General features: G+C 54.8%; 6 protein-coding genes across 6 annotated transcripts; 5 read left to right on the top strand and 1 right to left on the bottom strand.

Annotated features, from left to right (window-relative positions):
* Positions 1-38: 38 nt before the first annotated feature.
* On the top strand, positions 39-494 carry MRS44_006033 (uncharacterized protein; the record flags this gene model as incomplete). Its single annotated transcript, XM_065621610.1, has 1 exon — positions 39-494. One exon carries the CDS (start codon positions 39-41, stop codon positions 492-494), a length of 456 nt encoding a protein of 151 aa, XP_065477682.1.
* Positions 495-2,244: 1,750 nt separating this feature from the next.
* Positions 2,245-5,587, top strand: MRS44_006034 (uncharacterized protein; the record flags this gene model as incomplete). Its single annotated transcript, XM_046269117.2, has 4 exons — positions 2,245-2,290; positions 2,983-3,848; positions 3,906-4,376; positions 4,421-5,587. 4 exons carry the CDS (start codon positions 2,245-2,247, stop codon positions 5,585-5,587), a joined length of 2,550 nt encoding a protein of 849 aa, XP_046140388.2.
* A 3,513-nt stretch (positions 5,588-9,100) lies between these two features.
* On the top strand, positions 9,101-10,812 carry MRS44_006035 (uncharacterized protein; the record flags this gene model as incomplete). The annotated part of the gene is made up of 4 exons (XM_065621611.1): positions 9,101-9,458; positions 9,523-9,738; positions 9,791-10,560; positions 10,612-10,812. 4 exons carry the CDS (start codon positions 9,101-9,103, stop codon positions 10,810-10,812), a joined length of 1,545 nt encoding a protein of 514 aa, XP_065477683.1.
* Positions 10,813-11,367: 555 nt separating this feature from the next.
* MRS44_006036 (uncharacterized protein) lies at positions 11,368-12,416 on the top strand (the record flags this gene model as incomplete). Its single annotated transcript, XM_065621612.1, has 3 exons — positions 11,368-11,487; positions 11,797-11,854; positions 12,052-12,416. 3 exons carry the CDS (start codon positions 11,368-11,370, stop codon positions 12,414-12,416), a joined length of 543 nt encoding a protein of 180 aa, XP_065477684.1.
* A 1,784-nt stretch (positions 12,417-14,200) lies between these two features.
* On the top strand, positions 14,201-17,136 carry MRS44_006037 (uncharacterized protein; the record flags this gene model as incomplete). The annotated part of the gene is made up of 6 exons (XM_046269088.2): positions 14,201-14,249; positions 14,355-14,413; positions 14,466-16,445; positions 16,500-16,743; positions 16,792-16,900; positions 16,947-17,136. The coding sequence occupies 6 exons, from the start codon at positions 14,201-14,203 to the stop codon at positions 17,134-17,136; spliced, it is 2,631 nt and encodes an 876-aa protein (XP_046140385.1).
* A 907-nt stretch (positions 17,137-18,043) lies between these two features.
* MRS44_006038 (uncharacterized protein) lies at positions 18,044-20,774 on the bottom strand (the record flags this gene model as incomplete). Its single annotated transcript, XM_065621613.1, has 8 exons — positions 18,044-18,888; positions 18,936-19,147; positions 19,193-19,260; positions 19,304-19,711; positions 19,765-19,887; positions 19,934-20,435; positions 20,485-20,574; positions 20,632-20,774. 8 exons carry the CDS (start codon positions 20,772-20,774, stop codon positions 18,044-18,046), a joined length of 2,391 nt encoding a protein of 796 aa, XP_065477685.1.
* Positions 20,775-20,807: the final 33 nt, after the last annotated feature.

Below are 20,807 nucleotides of genomic sequence, written 5' to 3' on the forward strand. Positions count from 1 at the left end.
CCGTTCTGTTCTCCCTCTCGGAGTTCCCTTGAGCTGCCATGCACTCTTCCCGATGGAGCTGCGCTATGGAAGATGCCGATGCGTTCCTCTGGTCCGTTTGGAATCTCGAACGTGGACGTGGCCGCTGGCTAGTCACAAGGCTACTCGTTCGCCCATTTCCCCTCAAACGGTTCCGTCGCGAGCAGAGCACATCCCTGACCGTCAGAGCCTCGAACGTCGCGCGAATCGGGCAGCTGAGGAGCCCAGATGCTCCCAGAACTGAGGGCGACCCTGAATTTGCCAGGGCAAGCCCACGCCAAAAGACCCCCCACACACCTACCGGGACTCTTGTCCACAGTTCCCCGAGGCTGGGCTCGCGGATGAGTGGCCCGCTGGCCGTCCAGCACCTACTCATCAGAGACCGGTCTGAGGCCCCATCGCGAGTCACGTTGGTCACGTATTCTGGGGCAATCTCGCCTCGCCTTGTTCTGGCCCGCGACGACCAACCCTCGTGATATTGACGCGCGGGTGTTGTACCGATGGAGCGACTTCGGGATTGAAAGACTAGAGGATGACTTGCGGAATTTGCATGGCACATGAGATACCCCTATGAACCAGAGAAGGACCCTGAATGGCATTGGACTCTATCCGACCTTGTCTCGTCACTTCTCAGTCTTTCTCACGGCTTCAATTGGCCCGCTCTAGGCCAGGCTCCCGCCGGTACTGGCGAATTGATGCAACAATCAAAGGGAAGCCCGGGATTGGAAATGTGACGTTGATTCTCGACCAAGCAGCAGCCCTGGAGGAGCAAAAGCCCAAGAGGATCCATTGACTCCAATCCCAATCCAATGGCCCTGACCGACCCGCCAGGTGACCCCGTGATGGTGACGAGCCCCAGGTTTCGCCGTCCGTCATCCGCAGCACACTGCACCTCGCCTCCGCAACCTGCCACGGGCCTTCCAGTGACCTCTCCTGGATTACGCCGGCGACTCGACGATGGAAGCACAGGCGGGTGATGACTGATGACGGCGTCGCTGCGCCTGACCCCGGAACTTCTCCCGATGGGACCGAGTCGAGTCGAGTGTTGAGAGGGATGCCGTCGAGCTGTAACCATCCGTTCGTCCTCCTGTCAGGCAGACGTCGCCTCCTGTCTGCCGCGCTAAGACGCCCGAGATCATGGGATGTCATGATCACGGATGTATACCGAGCACATCAGACCAGAAGCCGTTGCGGAATTCCAATGATTCTCCGAGCCTTAGGTGACGGACGGTACCTAAGGTAGGTCACCTGGGAACTCTACGCCACCGTCAACGGCTTGACAGAAGAGTTGTAAAAGCCTTGACGCCTGGCAGGCCTGAGGCCCAGTGAGGCCTCTGTCGTCATGCTCAGGGGCGCTTCTCCCAGGGTCCTGGCGGCTCAGCGCTTCAGAGCTGGGTCAGCAGACGCGCTCTACCGTCGCATCAACCATGCCATCCATCCCATCTCACGACGCTTGCCAGCGCATAAAACTGTCTCTCCAGCCGCATGACTGATTCACCTTTGGGCCTTTTTTTTCTTCTTTGCTTTGCCCGGGTTGCAAGTCGTGACCCCGGGGTCGTACGGTTGCGCAGCGATCCTCGCTGCTTGTCTCGGCCGCTGCTCGACCATCAAGTTTCCTCAGTGACTCGTCAGTTTTCAATGCGCCGACGCGCTGGGTAGCCTTGGGCATTTGCATCATTGCCTTGCCTTGCTTTGCTCCAGCTCTGCCGCTGGCGGGACGCTATGAGCTTCCCCGGCGCCACGATCGCGCGCTAGGCGTTGCCTTGGATCGTTTCTGTTGTTTGCTGCATGTTTTTCATGTTTTCTGCCTGTCAAAAACTGGTTCAGTCTGAGGCCCGCGACATTGAGGCTTGCGACATGCCGTGAGGCGGGTGGCGTGTCTTGACATTTGAACGGTGAAATGAGCCATCCATGGCTCGTCAGTGATGAATTGGCCCCTGGCTAGTACAGAACTCGCTACAGACCAGCCCAGGGCGCATCTCGATCATCTTTCCGCTGGGTGGTCTTAATAATCGCCCTGCATCGTGAGATCTCGCTACTACCACTACCGTTGTTCTCTCCCTTGGGCCCCACGAACTGCTGCATGCCAACGACGGCAGACCGGGATGGGATTTGGATGTTGACCCAGGCCATGTCGGCACTTGACTCGAGAGTCGAGCTTTCACATCGACATTCGAGTCTGCGAGACGACGACTACATAAACTGATGAACCCCTGAGCAATAATCATGCCCGAGGTAATGCGCACTTCTATCCTCAGGCCCGGCTTGGCCAGTCAGCGACTGAGGCTTTGACGTCTCGGCAGACGTCTGTCCCACTGTCCACTGCCCTGGCCGGCTTGTCTACATCCAGTACCTCCGGAACGTGGGTTCTTGTTGAGCCGGTGCGGTGGGCAGAGAGAGTTTTCCGGATGAGGTATTATTGTCGACGGCATGGCAGCTTCACTTGTGCGATACCTAGCGAAGAGGGAGGGGCTGAGAGGGCAGGGCAAGATAAAACCACCGAGACTAGAACGTCTAGAGCAGAGCACAAAACGAAGGTGAGGTGAGTGTGCTAATAATTGACCTTACGAATCGTAACATATCCCACCAGAAGAGCTCACCTTGGTGCCAACACTTGTCCCCCGCGCGGGCCGATAAGCGATAAGAGCTCTTTTTCCCCTCTTTTATTGGGTCCGTTGGACCTCTCACACCTCTCGTCTCGGTCAGTCGGGCGGTCTTGCTTGGCTCCCTTGCCCTCGCTCCTGACCTGCGTCACCACGACAAGGTTGGCTTTGGCTCGTGAAGCTGGCGCCATAATAATTTCCCCCTTCACGGAATCTGGTGAGACGACATCGTCCGTTGAGTTTGCTGGCTGTGCTCTGCTGCTGCTCTGTTCTCTTCTCCTATTTTACCACTTACATGTAAGCTTCACGCTCTTTCCGGATCATGTACTGGTACTGAATGTCTTCTCTTTCTTATCTACAGCTCTTCGCCTGGCCCCTCCATTCTCTTACTGGGCCCATCTTCGACATCCTCAACAAGCTCTGGCAAAGCATTCCTATACCCTATCATCTTTTGTCCGACCGACCGATACCTGCCTCGTCCTTCAGCGTCCTTTCCGCCATCGCCGAATCCAAGATGGCTCCCAAAAGAAGATTGCTGTCATGACCTCGGGAGGTGACTCTCCCGGCATGAACGCTGCCGTCCGCGCCGTCGTGCGCATGACGCTTCACATGAACTGCGATGCCTTCTGTGTCTATGAGGGATACGAAGGCCTGGTGCAGGGCGGCGACTTTATCCGGCAGATGCAGTGGAACGACGTTCGAGGCTGGCTCTCTGAGGGTGGTACTCTGATCGGTACTGCCCGGTGTATGGCTTTCTACGAGCGTCCCGGTCGCTTGACGGCCGCCAAGAACATGGTTCTTGCTGGCATTGACGCTCTGATCATCTGCGGAGGTGACGGCTCCCTAACTGGTGCCGACAAGTTCCGCGCCGAGTGGCCTTCTCTGCTGGAGGAGCTTGTCCAGGATGGCCAGTTGACGGCCAGCCAGGTCGAGCCATACCAGCACCTCAACATTGTTGGTCTTGTCGGATCCATCGACAATGATCTTACTGGAACTGATGCCACAATTGGCTGCTACTCGGCTCTCGCACGCATCTGCGAGATGGTTGACTACATCGAGGCCACGGCTTCTTCGCATTCGCGCGCCTTCGTTATCGAGGTCATGGGACGGCATTGCGGCTGGCTGGCCCTCATGGCCGGTGTCGCAACTGGTGCCGACTTTGTTTTTATCCCCGAGAGACCTAGAGAGCATGACTGGCAGGAGGATATGAAGCTGGTGGTTCAAAGGGTGAGTGCCTGACTGACATCATATGATGTCCATGATGATGGCGCTAACGACTTACAGCACCGGAGCCTCGGAAAGCGCAAGACGATTGTCATTGTCGCCGAGGGTGCTCGCGACAAGGACGGCACCAAAATCACTGCCGAAGAAATCAAGGACCTTCTCGCCGACAAGAGCGAGGGTGGTCTTGCTCTTGATACCCGTATCACCACTCTTGGTCATGTCCAGCGAGGTGGAACGGCTGTCGCCTATGATCGAATGCTGGCTACCCTACAGGGTGTCGAGGCCGTCAAGGCGGTTCTCGATGCGACCCCCGAGACGGAGACACCCTTCATCGCTATCAACGAAAACAAGATTGTCCGCAAGCCTCTGATGAAGGCTGTTGCTGAGACCAAGGAGCTTGCCAAGGCTGTCGACGCCAAGGACTTTGAGAAGGCCATGTCTCTTCGAGATGCCGAATTCTACGATCAGTGGAACTCTTACATGCTGACCACCAATGTCATGGTGGACGACCAGAAGCTGCCTGAGAAGGACGTGAGTTTGATTATTCCTCTGTGAAATCTATGCTAATTGAATAGCGCATGAGAATTGGCTTCATCAACGTCGGTGCCCCTGCCGGTGGCATGAATGCTGCCGTGCGTGCCGCTGTTGCATACTGTATCTCCCGAGGCCATGAGCCCATGGCCATTCACAACGGTTTCGCCGGCTTTTCCAGGCATCACGGCGACAAGCCCTTTGGATCCGTCCGTCCCTTTGACTGGCTCGAGGTTGACGGCTGGGCTAGCAAGGGTGGTTCCGAGATTGGCACGAACCGAGAGCTTCCCAATGAGTCTGGCATGGAGCGGATTGCCAACCTGATCGAGGACTATCACTTCGATGCCTTGTTCATCGTCGGCGGTTTCGAGGCCTTTCACTCCATCTCTCAGATGCGCAAGGCCAGAGACACGTACCCCTCGCTCTGCATTCCCATGACTCTGCTTCCCGCCACAATCTCCAACAACGTTCCTGGAACCGAGTACTCGCTTGGCTCTGACACTTGCCTCAATGAGCTCGTCAACTACTGCGACAAGATCAAGCAGTCAGCTTCTGCCACCCGTCGCCGTGTGTTTGTTATTGAGACCCAGGGAGGTCGCTCCGGTTACATTGCTACCCTGAGTGGCCTGGATGTTGGTGCTTCCGCCGTCTACATCCCCGAGGAGGGCGTCAGTCTCGAGATGCTCAACTCGGATGTCAACCACCTCAAGGAAGTGTTCAAGAAGGACAAGGGCCAGTCCCGCGCTGGTCGTCTGATCCTGGTTAACGAGAAGGCCAGCAAGGTCTACAACGCCAAGCTCATTGCAGACATTATCCGTGAGGAGGCTCATGACCGATTCGAGAGCCGAGAGAGCATCCCCGGTCACGTCCAGCAGGGCGGTGTTCCCTCACCCATGGACCGCTGCCGAGCCGTCCGTCTGGCCATCAAGTGCATCCAGCACCTCGAGGGCTTTGGCCGCAATGCTCACAACCACGTTAAGAAGGATCCTCGGAGCACGACTGTGATCGGCATCCAAGGGTCGGAGGTTGTGTTTACGGAGATGAAGGAGCTGGAGGAGACTGGCACCGACTGGCCGAACCGAAGACCCAAGGTCGCCCACTGGATAGGACTATCCGAGGTGGTCAACATGTTGGCGGGCCGGCCCGAGTACCCGAGCCCGGAGAAGAGCCTGACAGGGCTGATCGCTAAGGACACGAAGCGTGGCCTGTAAAGCTGTGATACTGGTCGGGCGTTGTGATAGTATTGCTTAGTTGGCCTTTATGGCCTCACATTGTCGCCCCTACATGTTTAATGCTAGCACAGTAGTGAATCGTTTAGTTTTTGGAGTCTTTTGGTTAAGGGTATTGAACTTGGTGTATTATAGTTCCCTCGGTTGCGCCATTCGCTTTGGGCGTCTGCTTCGTCGTCAGTCGCGTCAGACGTATTGAGGATAAGTAGTCTTGCGTTTCTCCTAGTGAGTAATAGCACTTTAGTGATACTATTATGGGCGAGTGGGAAATCGCAAAGCGCCGTCAGTGTAGTCGTTATAAGCCAGTCACCCAGAGAGGACTCAGCCGAGGTCAGAGAAACGGGGAGATAACACAGTAGTCCGGCTACAGCTCCAAGTCTCGGGGCACAAGACATTTATGAGATGAAGGAACATCAAAATCGCTCTATTACTTAGCTTTTAACATATCTCTCTTAGCTTGCTCCATGCAGGCTATGACAGTGGTCAGTGCTGGTCGTGGTATTGGGTATTGAGATCGCCAAGTGCGTGATGCCCAAACTGGGGTCACGATAGTGCTTTCGGCATCACAATAAGGTACTGGATTGCGAGCAAGCGACAAGAAGCTATGAATTGGGCATCTTTGTATCGAAATTGCCACACGTCGCTGCTCGTATGATCAGCTAGTTAGTTCCAGGACCGCAGCCTGAATACTCAGGCGGCGGGCGGCACTGTCGACACCACTCGAAGCCTTGCATGGAAGCAAGGGTGATGGCCTAGATACTGTAGAATCAAACATTCCGGGCGAGCGTATCATGCAAAGCCCCCCCCCAAATTGGCTATATAGTGTGTTGCTACGGCAGCCACCTCTGCTGTTGGCATCGCGAAAACCCTAACCTGCAGGGCTGTGATGCTTCATATCTGCAGACAGCCTCGTCGTATGTCCTTGGGTCCACCTCTGGACACGTCACTCCAACTTAACTTTTATTGCATATGCAGAAGTAAAAGTGAACTTGATCGATAGCCAGCGGTTCTCGTTTGTGAGGGGGGGCGAGATGGCATATTCTACGATGGCTTTGCACAATGCTGCAGTCATACCGTTTTGAACTTGTTGTCAGAGCCTGGAAGGACCCTTAGATCTCAAAATGCACACGCCCATGGGGCTGTCTACCGGGCAAAGTGCATGGCAACATGATACTAGGCCCAATGATCCCCAGCCCTTGGGCCGCCTCAATATTGATATTCTAGAAGCCTCATTCTGACAACCACTCGTATAGGGTACCTGCATGGACCCGTGCAACTGTTGGAGACGGACGAAATAAGCATCCACATGGTTCACAGGTTAGAACCGAACCTCAGCGCAGATCAGAGTAGATCCCAAGTCCAGGCTTAAGCCCAAGGGTTGTCTATGGCCATCTCCACGTTCACGTGTAGGGTAGAAGCTGAGGAACGGGCAGGAACGCGACGGCACAGATCCTTCCTCAAGATCCTTGGCATGAAGCTTGACTGAAACGAAGTTTCCTGACGATCCCTTGTAAATTCATTTGAATCCTTGTTTCTTCCAATTCCACTTGACATCCATCTTTCAGAAGCATGTGTGCGGCGAAGCGGGAGAAGAATCTAGATCAATTGTGCCCTGTTACCCTTGATTTCACGCCTGTCAAGTACCGAAGCCTGTGCGGGCGGCCAAGCCGCAGCATGTGATGGATGACGATGGAACCATGGAACGGCGCCAAAGTCGAGAAAAAAAGGCACCAGCAGGATTGACAAGGCATTGACAGCTAACAAGGCTTACGAATGAGCAGACGCAAAAGCCTCATCGGGCTCTAGAGTGGCTACCAAGGCGGCGGTCAGGCTTCTTTGATGGCAGCGACATCCCCGTCCGCCTCCATCTTGTGGGCTCCAGGCGATACCCAACAAGCAAGCGGATCAGAGCTTCTTTCAGCGAGTCCAGCTCTTCCCGGTCGATGACGACGATCCCTGTTTGGAGATTCAGTGTCAATGCCCGACACCGACAGGTCGTACTCCATCGCCGATCCCGACCGGCAATGATTTGCATGCAACGGCTTCTGTGAGCACTCGCATCCTCTACCAGAAATACATTGTCAGCTCTGTTATCATCCGGACCTTTTCTCTCGAGTTCACCGAAGTCGCGCCTCGACTTGATGGGTGATTCGCTGGCACTGGGCGATGTGGCGCCCGGCAGGGGGTGTTTCTGAGCCCTGCTCCCGGATTCCATCCAGCACCAAAGGGCCAAGGACCAAGACCAAGCAGGACCAAGGGCCAAAAGCCGGGGAGGCTGTGAGAGCTCCTGCACTATTGCGTCACTACAACTCCACTCCACAGCCGGACCTTGACCTTGTTGTAAGAAACGAGCTTTCGTGGGGATTTGGTTTTGGCAACTGGGATCAGAATCTGGTTCGAGAAAGGGAATTTCCAGTCCAGTCCAGACAGACAGACGGACAGGGAAGGCATCGGGAGAGCGACAGACGCCAGGGCTCTCGGCAACGCCCTTTGGGCAGACACGAGAGAAAAAAAGGTTGAGGCAGAGTCAAAGTCGTCAGGCTGGCAGGTCTCATGTCCTTCCCGGCTGCGCAACTGACGACGGTCTGACCCTCCATCACGACGGTTCGCGTGGGCAAAGGTGCCGGCTCATTGGGCCGCCATGGCATCCTCGTTGGTGATGGGTCGCAAATAGGGCATTTTGGGGTCGCAGAGTAGGCAACCTGGCTTGGCTTGGTCTGGCCTGTCTTGCAAGTTCCATCCAGGGCTGCGTGTAGAAAGAAGATGGATGGCATCGAGCCTTTGTCGCTTTTGGCGCCAACAAAACCCTCTTTGACGCCCTCGTTCAGTCTGACTCGATCTCATCTGGTCTCTTGAATCTCAACACCACTCGACATCTATTCGACAACCAAGACAGAGATCATCCTTCTTAGGCTTCCCTTCCCGTCCCGGTCCGCTGCCACCATCTTGAAAAACAACAAGCAAGGACAAAGAAGATCCCCGCTTTTGCCCAGCAGCAGAGCAGCTCCCGCTCGTCCAAGCCCAAGCCCAGTACCCAGCCCCTCCACTAAGGTCGCGGCTGACACCCTATCGTTGGCCGGGGGCCCCTTTCATCATTGCTGTCGGATGACGACGTTGCTTGCTCCTTGCTCACCCTGATTTCTTGCGGCGTCTTGCGGCGTGCGCGCCATTAAACCCACCTGACGCTCGCGGGTTCTCTTCTTTTTCTTCTTGGCTGCTCTGCTTCTCTACTTCTTTTCCTTCTTCAACAAACATCGCATTTTCTTTCTCGATTTGGATTTGCGGCCTGTTTCTGGGTTCTTGACAACGCCTCCCCGAGCTTGAGGCTCACACCTATTACACCAGACCAGACCCCACCTTGTGTTACAACAACAGCCATCCATCTCAGCGCTCGTATAATACGACGCGGCAACCTGCCTGACTGACTGATTGACTCGGTCTTGCAAATTTTGCATCAACAAAGAATCAGAATCATACCACATATCCTTTGCCAAAATGTCCCGCGTTAGGACCACCGACTTTGAGGAGCGGGACTACTACCCAGCTCCTCGCCGCTCTGCCCCAGAGGGCCTCGATGAAGTCGACTATCGTCGTCGCACAGTCACCATTAGCCCGCCCGCTCGGGAGGAGTCTCGCACACCCGCCTTTCTGAGGGAGGATGGCCGCCGAACCGAAGCTGGTCCCATGGTTCTCCGCCAGCGTCAGGTTGAGACCATTGACCGACATCGACCTAGAAGCCCCAGCCCAGTTGCCCGTGTTAGAGAGGAGCGGATCATCCGGAGACCTCGCAGTGTCTCCCCTCCTAGCTCTCACGAACACGAGCATGAGCGTTCCCGCACTAGAGTCATTGAGCGTGAGCGTGTTAGGGAGCCTTCTCAGCCACCAAAGAGAGCCCCTTCGCCTGCGCGCGTTGTGAGATATATCGAACGACCCAAGAAGTCGCCCTCTCCTCCCCCCTCCTCCTCCCGCTGTTGAAGAGCGTGAGCGAATCCGCACTCGCATTGTCGAGCGCGAAAAGGCCCCATCCCCTCCTCCTGCCCCCAAGCCCTCTCCTCCTCCTGCTCCGCCACAGACTATCCGCGGACCAACGATTGAGCGTGAGGTCATCACTCACTACCGAGATATCGACCATGGTAAGCCACTCACATTATGCCTGTTGTTCTAATCACAAGCTGACTCTTCTAGGCATGATCAAGGCCAGACCCCCTACCCCTCCCCCTCCGCCGCCCAAGCCCCGCGCTCCCTCTCGGGTGCGAGAACGGGAGACTGATATTGATATTTCCCTGTCCAAGAACAAGACCGAGGTGGACATTTCCCGAACAACTCGAACCCGATCTCAGAGTCGTGAGCGCCGATCTCACTTCCATGATGATGAGATCGTGCTTCGAAAGGAGCCAGAGGCGCCTCGACGCCGAGCTCAGTCGGCTGCCCCGCTGCCTACACCCAGCGCTGTTGATGAGGAGGGAGACTATCTCACCAGCAAGATTGATTCCCGCGGCAAGATGGGTGAGGCTTGGGGTGGTGCCACCAAAGACTGGACCATTGTAGATGTCCCTCCAGGCACTGAGCGCATCCGCATGGACGGCATCGGCGGCGGTAGCATGGACACTCACTGGACAAGGTACAGCGGCGTCCGAAGGAGCAAGTTCATTCCCGAGAGAGAGGGCGCTCCAGCCCCAGCTCCCGCTCCCGCTCCCGCTCTGCCTCCTCCCAGGGAGCCTACTCCTCCTCCAACCCGTGATCGTCTCAGCGTGTCTGTCTACGACCGTGAGCGCGAGATTGAGATCGAGAGGACCCGGGAGCGATCCCGCCCCCCTGCTCCCCAACCCGCACCTCCCAAGGACATGTGGACTGAGATTACCAAGGACCTGGTTGTGCGCGAAGCCATCGAGGAGGTTGGATACGAGTATGAAGAGACCAAGGAGTTCTTCTACATCATGGATTATCTTAAATATGTAAGTCACTCTGGTCAACACAAAATACTGGAATCAGACTAACAATCGCAGGATGATGTTCTTCACTTGGTAGACATTTCTGATGAGATTCGACGAGCCCGGAAGCAGCGCGCACGAGAACTCGAGTGGGAGAGAGAATATGAAGAAGACTGGGAGCGCACTCGTCACCGTCACCACGGCCCTCGATGGGATGAGATCACAGAGCGCGAGATGGTCTATGACAGCCGCCCTCCCCGAGGCTACCTGCGATAAGTTTGCTTGATGCGTCGGCGTTGTCAGGCATGGAAGGTCACGACGTTTCCCGTTTAGAAGGACAGAAGCCTATTTGGATTACGGATACCTATGAAACTACAGGATTTTTTCTTTGAAAGAGGATGGGCGACGGGCAATGTCACGACAGTTTGGGAGTGACGGGGTTTCAAGTTTCGCATGTTGGGATTGGTGTACGAACTTATGAAATCACATATAGCGGGTGGATGTATGTAGATGCTTGGTACGTACGTATGTTATGAGTTATGACCAGAAATCATTATAATTACCTACAAACTGCGATTATCTTGGTGACACTCATGGTGGTGAGAAGCTCGTGATACATGTGAGTGTGGAAGCGGGGGTGTCGAGAGGTGACCTCATAGCTCGAGGTACGTGCCGTCCGATTAAATCCGGTTCTTGAGGCGCCGCCTTTCCAGGCAGGTACCCCGCCAATCCGCCGAACTCGCCCTGAGAGTACGTACCCTCAGTAGTCAGCGGACATGGAAGGAGGGGTAGAGCCGCTGCTTGGGTGCCTGGCGACTTGAGGCGGTGATGATGGACGAACGAACGGTGCCCCACTCGCCGAAGCCATTGCCGGGCTCTGGCATGAACCAAGGTCGAGTTGGTAAACAATGTGAAGAAGAAAGCGAGCAGGAGGCTTTTGAATACTTTTATGTGAGTGATTTTTCTTTTTCGCTATCTCTGTATGTGCTTTATTCCGAGTTCACATGACGCTATTGTGGAGTTGCTCTTGTTCAAGAAACCTGCCCTCCGTCATGTCAAGACGGTGGTGTGAGTACTGTTGCTACCCATGATAACTGCTTGATGTTTTCTGGCAGATCTATTACGGACCTTCCAGAGGCTCAAAGGCCCCTGTGTAGATGAAATGTCCTTCATCCTCTCAGAACCTGGAGAAAGATGGTTGTCGATTGACCTCGATGGCAATTGGAGTCTGATTCATTTCGTGCTATGCCCCTGAGTCAGTTAAAGAAACCCGGTATTTCGCAGACGCAAATCGGTCTCGTGAAGCAGCAGCACTTGGGTATGTCGATCGAATTCGGCTAAAGGGAACTCCTGGCGTCGCCGCCAACGGCGTTGGCCATGGGCTTCATCAAGAACACCAGGCTGGTGGTGTGCCTCTTTAGCTAGTTTTACCAAAAATGCTGTCTGAGAATGACCCAGGTCTTCCATAAACTCTATATAACTTTCTCAAGCATCACTTATAAACTACCTATGTAGCTAAGTTGAGAACTTCTATGTCATGGGCTCATACCCAAGTCCGACACTCGCCTCACCCTGCCTTCCGCCTCTGGGCAGACCTGGATACTAGGAACCCGATGCACAACATCGAGGGCGTGGTGTCTGACGGAGAGTTCAAGGTGAGAGGTCGCAGCAACGGCCCCATCCCTAGCCTGACCAACACTTTGCGCAACGTTGGTGTAACTTGGATGTGTGAGGCTATAAGGAGCACATTATCAAAGAGGCCGCCACGTCAAGGCGCCACATTCATCGAGGGGACCACCAACGAGTCAAAGCAGAGCGTTGGGTGTGTCGACGCTAAGGAAGTCGTACAAAACACTGATTGCCACGCTGAGCGCTGTTGACAATGTACGTGGTAGAAACCGTTCTTATGACAATCGGACCCGGCAGTCCGTTTGTTACTAGACCAGTATCACGATGCTGTTGAGGCGCTGGATCTGGGTGCCAGGGTCGACGACATGAATAACGCCAAGGGAAACTCATGAGGATGCTGAGCATGCGGTATGCAGGAAATGCGTACGAGTCAAGGGCAAGACAAATGACGTTGGGCAAGGGAGCAGCCGAGGACAAGCTAGAATATCATGGCAAATCACTCTTCAGCCATGAGGTTCATTGCAAGGGGCATGGCTTGGAATCTGATGGATTTGGCTGGCGATGGACTGTGGTAGCTGGGCACGAGCCGACGACTTCCCCAGACTGGACCCCTGGAAGGCAAATTGAAATCCGTGTTGGAGCGAGCAGGGACCCCCGAGTTGACAAGTCAGCTTCAAACTGGCGTGCGGCCCGAAAGTGCCCATCGTGGGCTTCTTTAATGAGTTGACCCATCATGGCGGCGCGCAGCGGTGGTTGCCGTGGAAGAGTGGGTCGTGGACGATTGCCCAGGAGATTTGTATTTACTTTTTGCAGAGGGTCAATACAAACAACGGGAATGGGTTAGAAGGGGAGAGGAGGGTCGAGATGAGTCAAAGGACTCGAGATGATTCGATGCGAGTTGTTCAAGTTGTCGAGAAATGAGTTGAACAAAGTTGCTGGAGTTGTTTAAAGACTAGATAGGCATGGACATGGTGCTGTTAGACCCTGCCGTTTCTGAGACGCACGCACGGCAAGATTTGGCTCTTTCCATGTGAACTCTGTCCGTATGGTACCTGCTCATGGGAGGAGGGGGAGGTACTTGCCAGACTGGGTGCCGGTGCTGACACTGTGCTTCCCAGGTGGGTGCCAATCTTGTTCACCGCGGGGCACAGTCACCGTACAGTGCGGTGATGTCGGTCTGCGCCAGGCAGGAGCACTTAAGCGAAGTTCTGCCAGTAAGCAGGAGCTGCTGATTCGCCGAGGAAATGACGGGTCCGCAGCCTGGGGATGGCCGTCGGTGTGGAGGCTCTGCGTGCGTGGAAGCATAGTGAAGAACAGGCTGGTTCGGTTCTGTGACGCAGTAAATCGTCAGTGGGTGATTCAGAGAGGCCAGTGTGAATGAGATGATTCTGCTGGAATTAGCTTCTCGACGGCTGATTGTGTCGAGTCTGCCGCTCTTTGTCTCTCTGCCTGCTTGACACCAAAAGCTTCCAGGCTGCCCAGGCCGCTATTTCACCGCAGCCCGGTGCACAGTGCGTCACAGTGCTAGCCCAAGTGGCGGTAGCGGCCAAGGTAGGTACCCAGGTGCGGGCCGCTGTGGTCGCTGCAGTTGCAGTTGCCATCCATCAACTTCTCTGAAAGCCTCTACCACAACAACAATTTTCTTCACCTTCTGCAACTCTCAACTTCTTTGTCCCTCCCTCTCGGCACCCTGCCTTTTTGCCATTCAGCATCATCTCGTCCTCACACGCCAGAGACGGACAATCACAACGATATTTTTGGCTGCGAGATTCGTTTGACCCTTAATCATTTTTCGCCGACCCTTGGGGGACCCTCATACCCGTTCTTTTCCTCTCCTGGCCTGAGCCCCCCGTCGTGGAAAAAACCCCCGCCTCTCCGCCTCATCCAGTTCTCTTCCATCCGTCAAACTTGTCGACACGTGCGCCAAACCAAAGGCTCTCTTCTCCCTCCTCTCCAGCCTCTACCACCCTCTGCGCCTCGCTCGCCCTCGACGCCTGTTGAAACCGCATGACGAGACGTTTCTAGACAGCCCAAAATGTCGAGCTCAGAGATAAACCAGGTGCTCGCGAATTCGCTGTCGCCTGGTCAGTTTTCCTTCCCGCTCCCTTCCCCGCCGATTGACGCACCGCACCGCCTCCAGCGGCGGATTATCGGACGACGGCCATGAAATGTGTACTGACCTTTTCCAGACGCGAACCTCCGAAATGCTGCTGAGCAGCAACTCACCCAGGCTGCCGAGAGCAACTTTGTACGGCGCCCCTGACTCTTGATTGCTCTGAACCTGGCTAACCCACCGCTAGCCCCTATACCTCGCAACCCTCGTCCAAGAACTTGCCAACGACTCTGCCGATGGCTCCATCCGAGCTGCCGCCGGTATTGCTCTGAAGAACGCCTTCACAACCCGAGATTTCACTCGGCATCAAGAACTGCAAGCAAAATGGCTGCAGCAGACTGATGACGATACCAAGAACCGGGTCAAGGAGCTGACACTCCAGACCCTGAGCTCCTCAAACACACAGGCTGGTACTGCTGCCGCCCAGGTCATTTCATCCATCGCCGCCATCGAGCTGCCCCGTGGCCAGTGGAGCGACCTTTTGCCCTTCCTGGTCAAGAATGTCAGCGAGGGTGCCGACCACCAGAAGCAGGCTTCTCTCACCACCATCGGTTACATCTGCGAAAGCCAAGACTCGGAGCTCCGCATGGCCCTAGTGTCGCACTCGAACGCTATCCTGACCGCTGTTGTTCAGGGTGCCCGAAAGGAGGAAGCAAACGGCGAGGTTCGTCTTGCCGCCATCACCGCCCTTGGTGACTCGCTCGAGTTTGTCGGCAACAACTTCAAGCATGAGGGCGAGCGAAACTACATTATGCAGGTCGTTTGCGAGGCCACCCAGGCCGAGGATTCGCGGATACAGCAGGGTGCCTTTGGCTGCCTCAACCGAATCATGGCTCTTTACTATGAGAACATGCGCTTCTACATGGAGAAGGCTCTGTTCGGTCTCACCATTCTCGGTATGAAGTCTGAGGATGAGGATGTTGCCAAGCTGGCTGTCGAGTTCTGGAGCACCGTCTGCGAGGAAGAGATCTCCATCGAGGACGACAACGCCCAGGTCGAGAGCTCTGACCAGATGCGCCCCTTTTACAACTTTGCCCGTGTTGCTGCCAACGAGGTGGTGCCAGTTCTCCTCACCCTCCTTACGAAGCAGGATGAGGACGCCACCGACGACGAGTACAACCTGTCGCGCGCAGCCTATCAGTGCTTGCAGCTGTACGCCCAGGCCGTTGGTGCTACCATCATCGCCCCTGTGCTGCAGTTTGTCGAGGGCAACCTCCGCCATGAGGACTGGCACAACCGAGACGCCGCTGTGTCGGCCTTTGGTGCCATCATGGAGGGTCCCGATGAGAAGACTCTGGACCCCATCGTCAAGCAGGCTCTCCCCATTCTCATCAGCATGATGGAGGACCAGTCCCTGCATGTCAAGGACTCGACTGCTTACGCCCTCGGCCGAATCACCGAGGCCTGCTCTGAGGCTATTGACCCCCAGACTCAGCTGCCTACCCTGATTGAGTCTTTGTTCAAGGGTCTTCTCAGCAATGCCAAGATGGCACCTTCTTGCTGCTGGGCCCTGATGAACCTGGCTGAGCGCTTTGCCGGCGATCTCGGCGCTGCTGCCAACCCCATTACTCCTCACTTCAACCAGGCTGTCAGCTCCCTGCTCGACGTGACTGCTCGTACGGATGCTGACACCTCGGTTCGAACTGCCGCTTACGAGGTCCTCAACGTCTTTGTGCAGAACGCTGCTTCCGAAAGCCTGCAGCCTATTGCCTCGCTCTCGGACGTCATCATCAAGCGACTGGAGGAGACTGTGCCCCTGCAGAACCAGGTCGTCAGCGTTGAGGACAAGATCACTCTTGAGGAGATGCAGAACAGTCTGTGCACCGTTCTCCAGGCCATCATCTCCCGCCTCGACAAGGAGATCATTCCTCAGGGTGACCGCATCATGCAGATTCTTCTGCAGATTCTCAACAGCGTTGGCGGCAAGTCGAGTGTCCCTGATGCCGTCTTTGCCACTATCAGTGCCCTCTCCACCTCCATGGAGGAGGACTTCATCAAGTACATGGATGCCTTTGCGCCCTTCCTGTACAACGCCCTCGGCAACCAGGACGAGCCCAGTCTCTGCTCTATGGCTATCGGTCTGGTCAGCGATATTACCCGCTCCCTGGGCGAGCGCAGCCAGCCTTACTGCGATAACTTTATGAACTATCTCCTCAACAACCTCAGGGTAAGTCTCTTGTCCGCTCAGGCATTCTCAGTTTTCTTGGCTAACAAATTGCAGAGCACCACCCTTGCCAACCAGTTCAAGCCTGCTATCCTGCAGTGCTTTGGTGACATTGCTGGTGCCATTACTGGCCACTTCGAGACCTACCTGTCCGTGGTTGCCCAGGTTCTGGAGCAGGCTTCCACTGTGACTGCTTCGCCTGAGGGCCCTTACGAGATGTTCGACTACGTCATTTCTCTCCGTGAGGGTATTATGGATGCCTGGGGTGGCATTATTGGTGCCATGAAGGTCAGCCAGAAGAGTATGTTCACTCCGCTTCCAGTCTCAAGCCAGTGCTAACCCCCCTTAGCCCAAGCTCTGCAGCAATATGTCCCCGCCATCTTCCAGCTTCTGAGCCTTATTGCCAACGATATGAACCGTAGTGAGTCGCTCATGCGGGCTGCTATGGGTGTCATTGGGTAAGTATCTCGGACTAGTTCGATTGGACCCAGCTAACATGAACAGTGACCTTGCCGATGCCTACCCTAACGGTGAACTGGTTGAGGCTTTCCGACAGGACTGGATCTCAGCTATGATCAAGGAGACCAAGACCAACCGGGAGTTCCAGCCTCGGACTATTGAGACCGCGCGCTGGGCTCGCGAGCAGGTCAAGCGTCAGCTGGGCGGTTCACAGACCGTTATGGCCCAGAACTGATTCAAACACGATGACGGCGACGCCGGCAAGCCCTGGCCGGCCTAAAATAAGATATCCCCTTCCCTTCCCCCCTCATAACACGATCCCCACGACCCTTGCATGTATATAGACCCCATATGACACTACAATAATCCAAATACCCCATCATGACGCTTCACCTGACATATCATCGTTACCCGATGTATTTCCCTTGCCCAACCCCCACTACACTACACATTACACATCACAATTCCATTTTTTTATCAGATGCAACGAAGGAATAGAGAAGTCATGTATGCCCTGCGCGGATGAAAAGCGGTGGCGACCCAAAATTCATGTAGAGGATAGGGGAGTCAAGGCGGTCGGTTCTTTTTGTCTTTTGTTTTGGCTTTTTTGGCCCCATGGAGTCGGTCTTGCTCCCTTTCAAGTGATTGGGAAGACGGGAGACGGCGTACTCGGATACCCACGTGTGAGGAGCTCGGTGGGATTTTCGAGGAGCGAACGAATGCGAATGCGAATCCGGAGCGTGTAGGGGACCATTTAGAGTTGAGCGAAAAGAGATGTTGAAACCAAACATTGTCGGACACAGAGTATCAAGTGATCTCGTATGTAGCCGTCGATAGTCAGCAAAGCGTTGACGCACGCCGTGCAGTTCAGTTCTTGCAGAAAGTGATGACATTGTGAAACGTGTCACTGTCTCTGACTGTCGTGGCTCTATCGTATCTACTTGTGTAAAAGAGCAATATGTAAACAAGCACACTGGTAATTCGGGCTTTGACGCCCATCAAACACCGTTTTGAGTCGCCGTGCTAAATAAGAACACCTCCCCATGGTCAGAGTCAGAGGACCATTAGTCGTATATGCGCCGCTCAAGATTGCAAGGGAATAAACAAGAATATCGGACAAATCGAAGTAGACATGTGACCGGTTAGCCATACCCATCAAACACACCATCTGTCGGCATCCAATCCTGGGGTCCGTTTATATAGAATTGTAGCTCGCCTTCGTAACCGTCTGCTGAAGGATAGAATGGAGCTGGTGTTACGGCTGCGGCGATGGCAGCTGTTTGGGCAGGGTTGCCATTTGGGGCCATTGTGTATCCTTGGAGAGCGCCTTGAGAGTCAAACGGTTCCATGAGCATGCCGAGGCCTGTCGAGTTGTCTGTGTGCATATATATATGAGAGGGAATCTGTTGTGGTGTGAAAGATTGGGGGTCGGCTATTGGAGATGACTGAGGGTGTTGATGCTGTTGATGCTGCTGATGCTGCTGATGCTGCTGATGCTGCTGATGCTGCTGTTGATGCCGCTGTTGGTGATGTTGTTGATGCTGTTGTTGGTGCTGTTGTTGATGCTGGTGCTGGTGTGGTTGAGGTTGCTGTTGAGAATGTGGAGGAAAGTGGGAGGGTATAATATGAGTGGTGGGCGTGGGTAAGGGCGTTAATATTTCATTTGATGACGGAGATCGGAGAGATGTTGTGTCGAGAGGGGCCCCTGGCCGAGCATACATGGAAGACGCAGGTGATGTACTAGACGAGACTGAGTTGGCCGAGGAAGGGACAGCGATAGGAATAGCGACAGGGTTGGGGATAGGATCTTTTCCATCTGCCATCCCACTCTCTGTCGTGAGGGAACCGGCGGGATCTCGGGCAAACCGCTCGAGAGCCTCAACCCAGCGAGATGCAAGAGGCCAGACTTCCTTGCACTCTATCAGGATCGAGAGGGTACGTTGAAGCATCATGGGACCTTCACGGCTGATGTTGAGATCCGGGCAGACTGAATGGTTAGAAGCCATCAGGGATAATCCGAGGTGGGAGTCTCACTATGAGGGTATCGGCAGAGGTATGTTGAGAATAGACCACAGCTGTAAACGCAAAAGGCAGCCATCTGTGCCCCTACACTCTCGTCTGGCGAGCGGCCGGTGAACTGAGCATCAATCTGTTCAAAGAGGCGCCGAACGTTGAGAAAGAGTTCATATGCAATATTGGCAAAGAAATTCTGTCTCTGTTCGTCCTTGGAAGTGACGGTTAACATGCTACCAAAGTTAGTATTGAGTTGGCAATTGCACAGAGAAACCTACTCCATCAGATATGGTCGACGAAGGACGATATTGCAAAGACGAGGCACCATTGTCACCCCAAGGTATGCCTGCCAAGTCAGTAGTTGACTTCAAACTGGGCAAAAGTCTTACCAGATCCTGCCCGTTGGCCTTGTACTTCTTTAACGTATGAGCGCTCCAGAGATGGTCCTGAGGTAGTGCATTCTCCCACTCATGTAGCTTCTTCACAACACAGGCAAACTCGCTATTTGCCTCCCAAGGACGAGAACTTCGAGCAAATTTGACGGCTCGACGGCTGACGATCCCCCAGAAGTGATGAGCCTGGATCAGTGAAGCGAAAAGAGAGCGGTTAGGGTCAAAAATGAGAGCTGGGTTCTCGATTGCAGGTGGTGTTCCCTCAACAGCAGCCCGTGAAGGGGGCTCTCTCCCAATAGCAAAGTCGTGTTCGTCGCATGGCAGAAGGGCTGTGATGTCCGAGGCAGCAAGGGATACTGGTGAGTATGGGCCTGAGTGTAACTGATCCTGGCTATGTAGCATCCACTACCTATGTTCAGTAAGATGCTTGACGCTTCCTTCAGCTCGGGTTGACATACCAGAGTTCTTCGCGCTGACTCGGACCTGATGATGACCTCTGGAGTGGGGTTTTGAACACGATACGTCTCCTCTCGATGCAGTCGCATCAAAGATGCCATCCGCATAGAAACGCCCATATTAATCTGTGACATTAGTAGTGAACACTGACGAAGCTTTCACACCACTCACATAACTCTTATTTCTTAGACCACTTCCCTGTTGCGCAATGCTTAGCAAGTAAAACGCCTGGCATCTCTCCAACGTGGGCTCTTGGTAGAGCTCACCATAGGCAAGGTTGGTGGCACGCTCCATGAAGAACTCTGCCGCCTTCATACCCGAGCCATAACGGGTGGCGAGGGAAGGACTCAGACGAGCCGAGATGCTGAGGATGCTGACGACGAGAAAGACGCTCACTGAGCGATAGTCCTTGAGCAGACGATCAGGAAACTGCTGCTTGGGGATGAAGCCGAGCTGAAAGTAGTGCTGAGTGAAGCGATTGACACCATCGATAATGTCTGGCAACGGAGGTAATCGCTCCCACTCATCGCTAGGCTTGCCTAGAGGTCGCACAGGAGCATCAAGGATCTCACGTCGCACCTTGGCGGGGTCCCGCCGGGCCGTCTTCTCGGCTCTTACGCGGGGATGCCGGAACTCGCGATCGTGATCCGGCTGACCTCGAACGGGAAAGATGCTGCCAACGCGAGTCAACGGGATTGTCTTTGAACATTCAGGCAACTTACCAATCTTCGGCACCGAGTCCGGCTTCAAGACAGGCCTTGCAAGGAGGCTGGGCGCGGTCATGGACACACTTGCTTCTCATGCGACGACATCTACCATGGTGGTCAGCAACACGGCATCAATTGCATCAGTGACATCAGTGATCCTACCGGCGACAGGCAATCGGGGCTCTCCTCTTTATGACGGATCCGGAGGGGTCGGCGGCCGAGGCGTCACCGGCAATCCCGTGTGCGCCGTGATCAGCGGGAATCGGGGCGCCGGCGGCGGGCTCTGCGACGGCATGGCCGTCCATGATGGCCGAATGACGAGCGAACTCCGTATTGCA

Source organism: Fusarium solani, assembly GCF_023522795.1.
Source record: "Fusarium solani strain SB1 chromosome Unknown bctg00000003_1, whole genome shotgun sequence".
Taxonomy (NCBI): Eukaryota; Fungi; Ascomycota; class Sordariomycetes; order Hypocreales; family Nectriaceae; genus Fusarium; species Fusarium solani.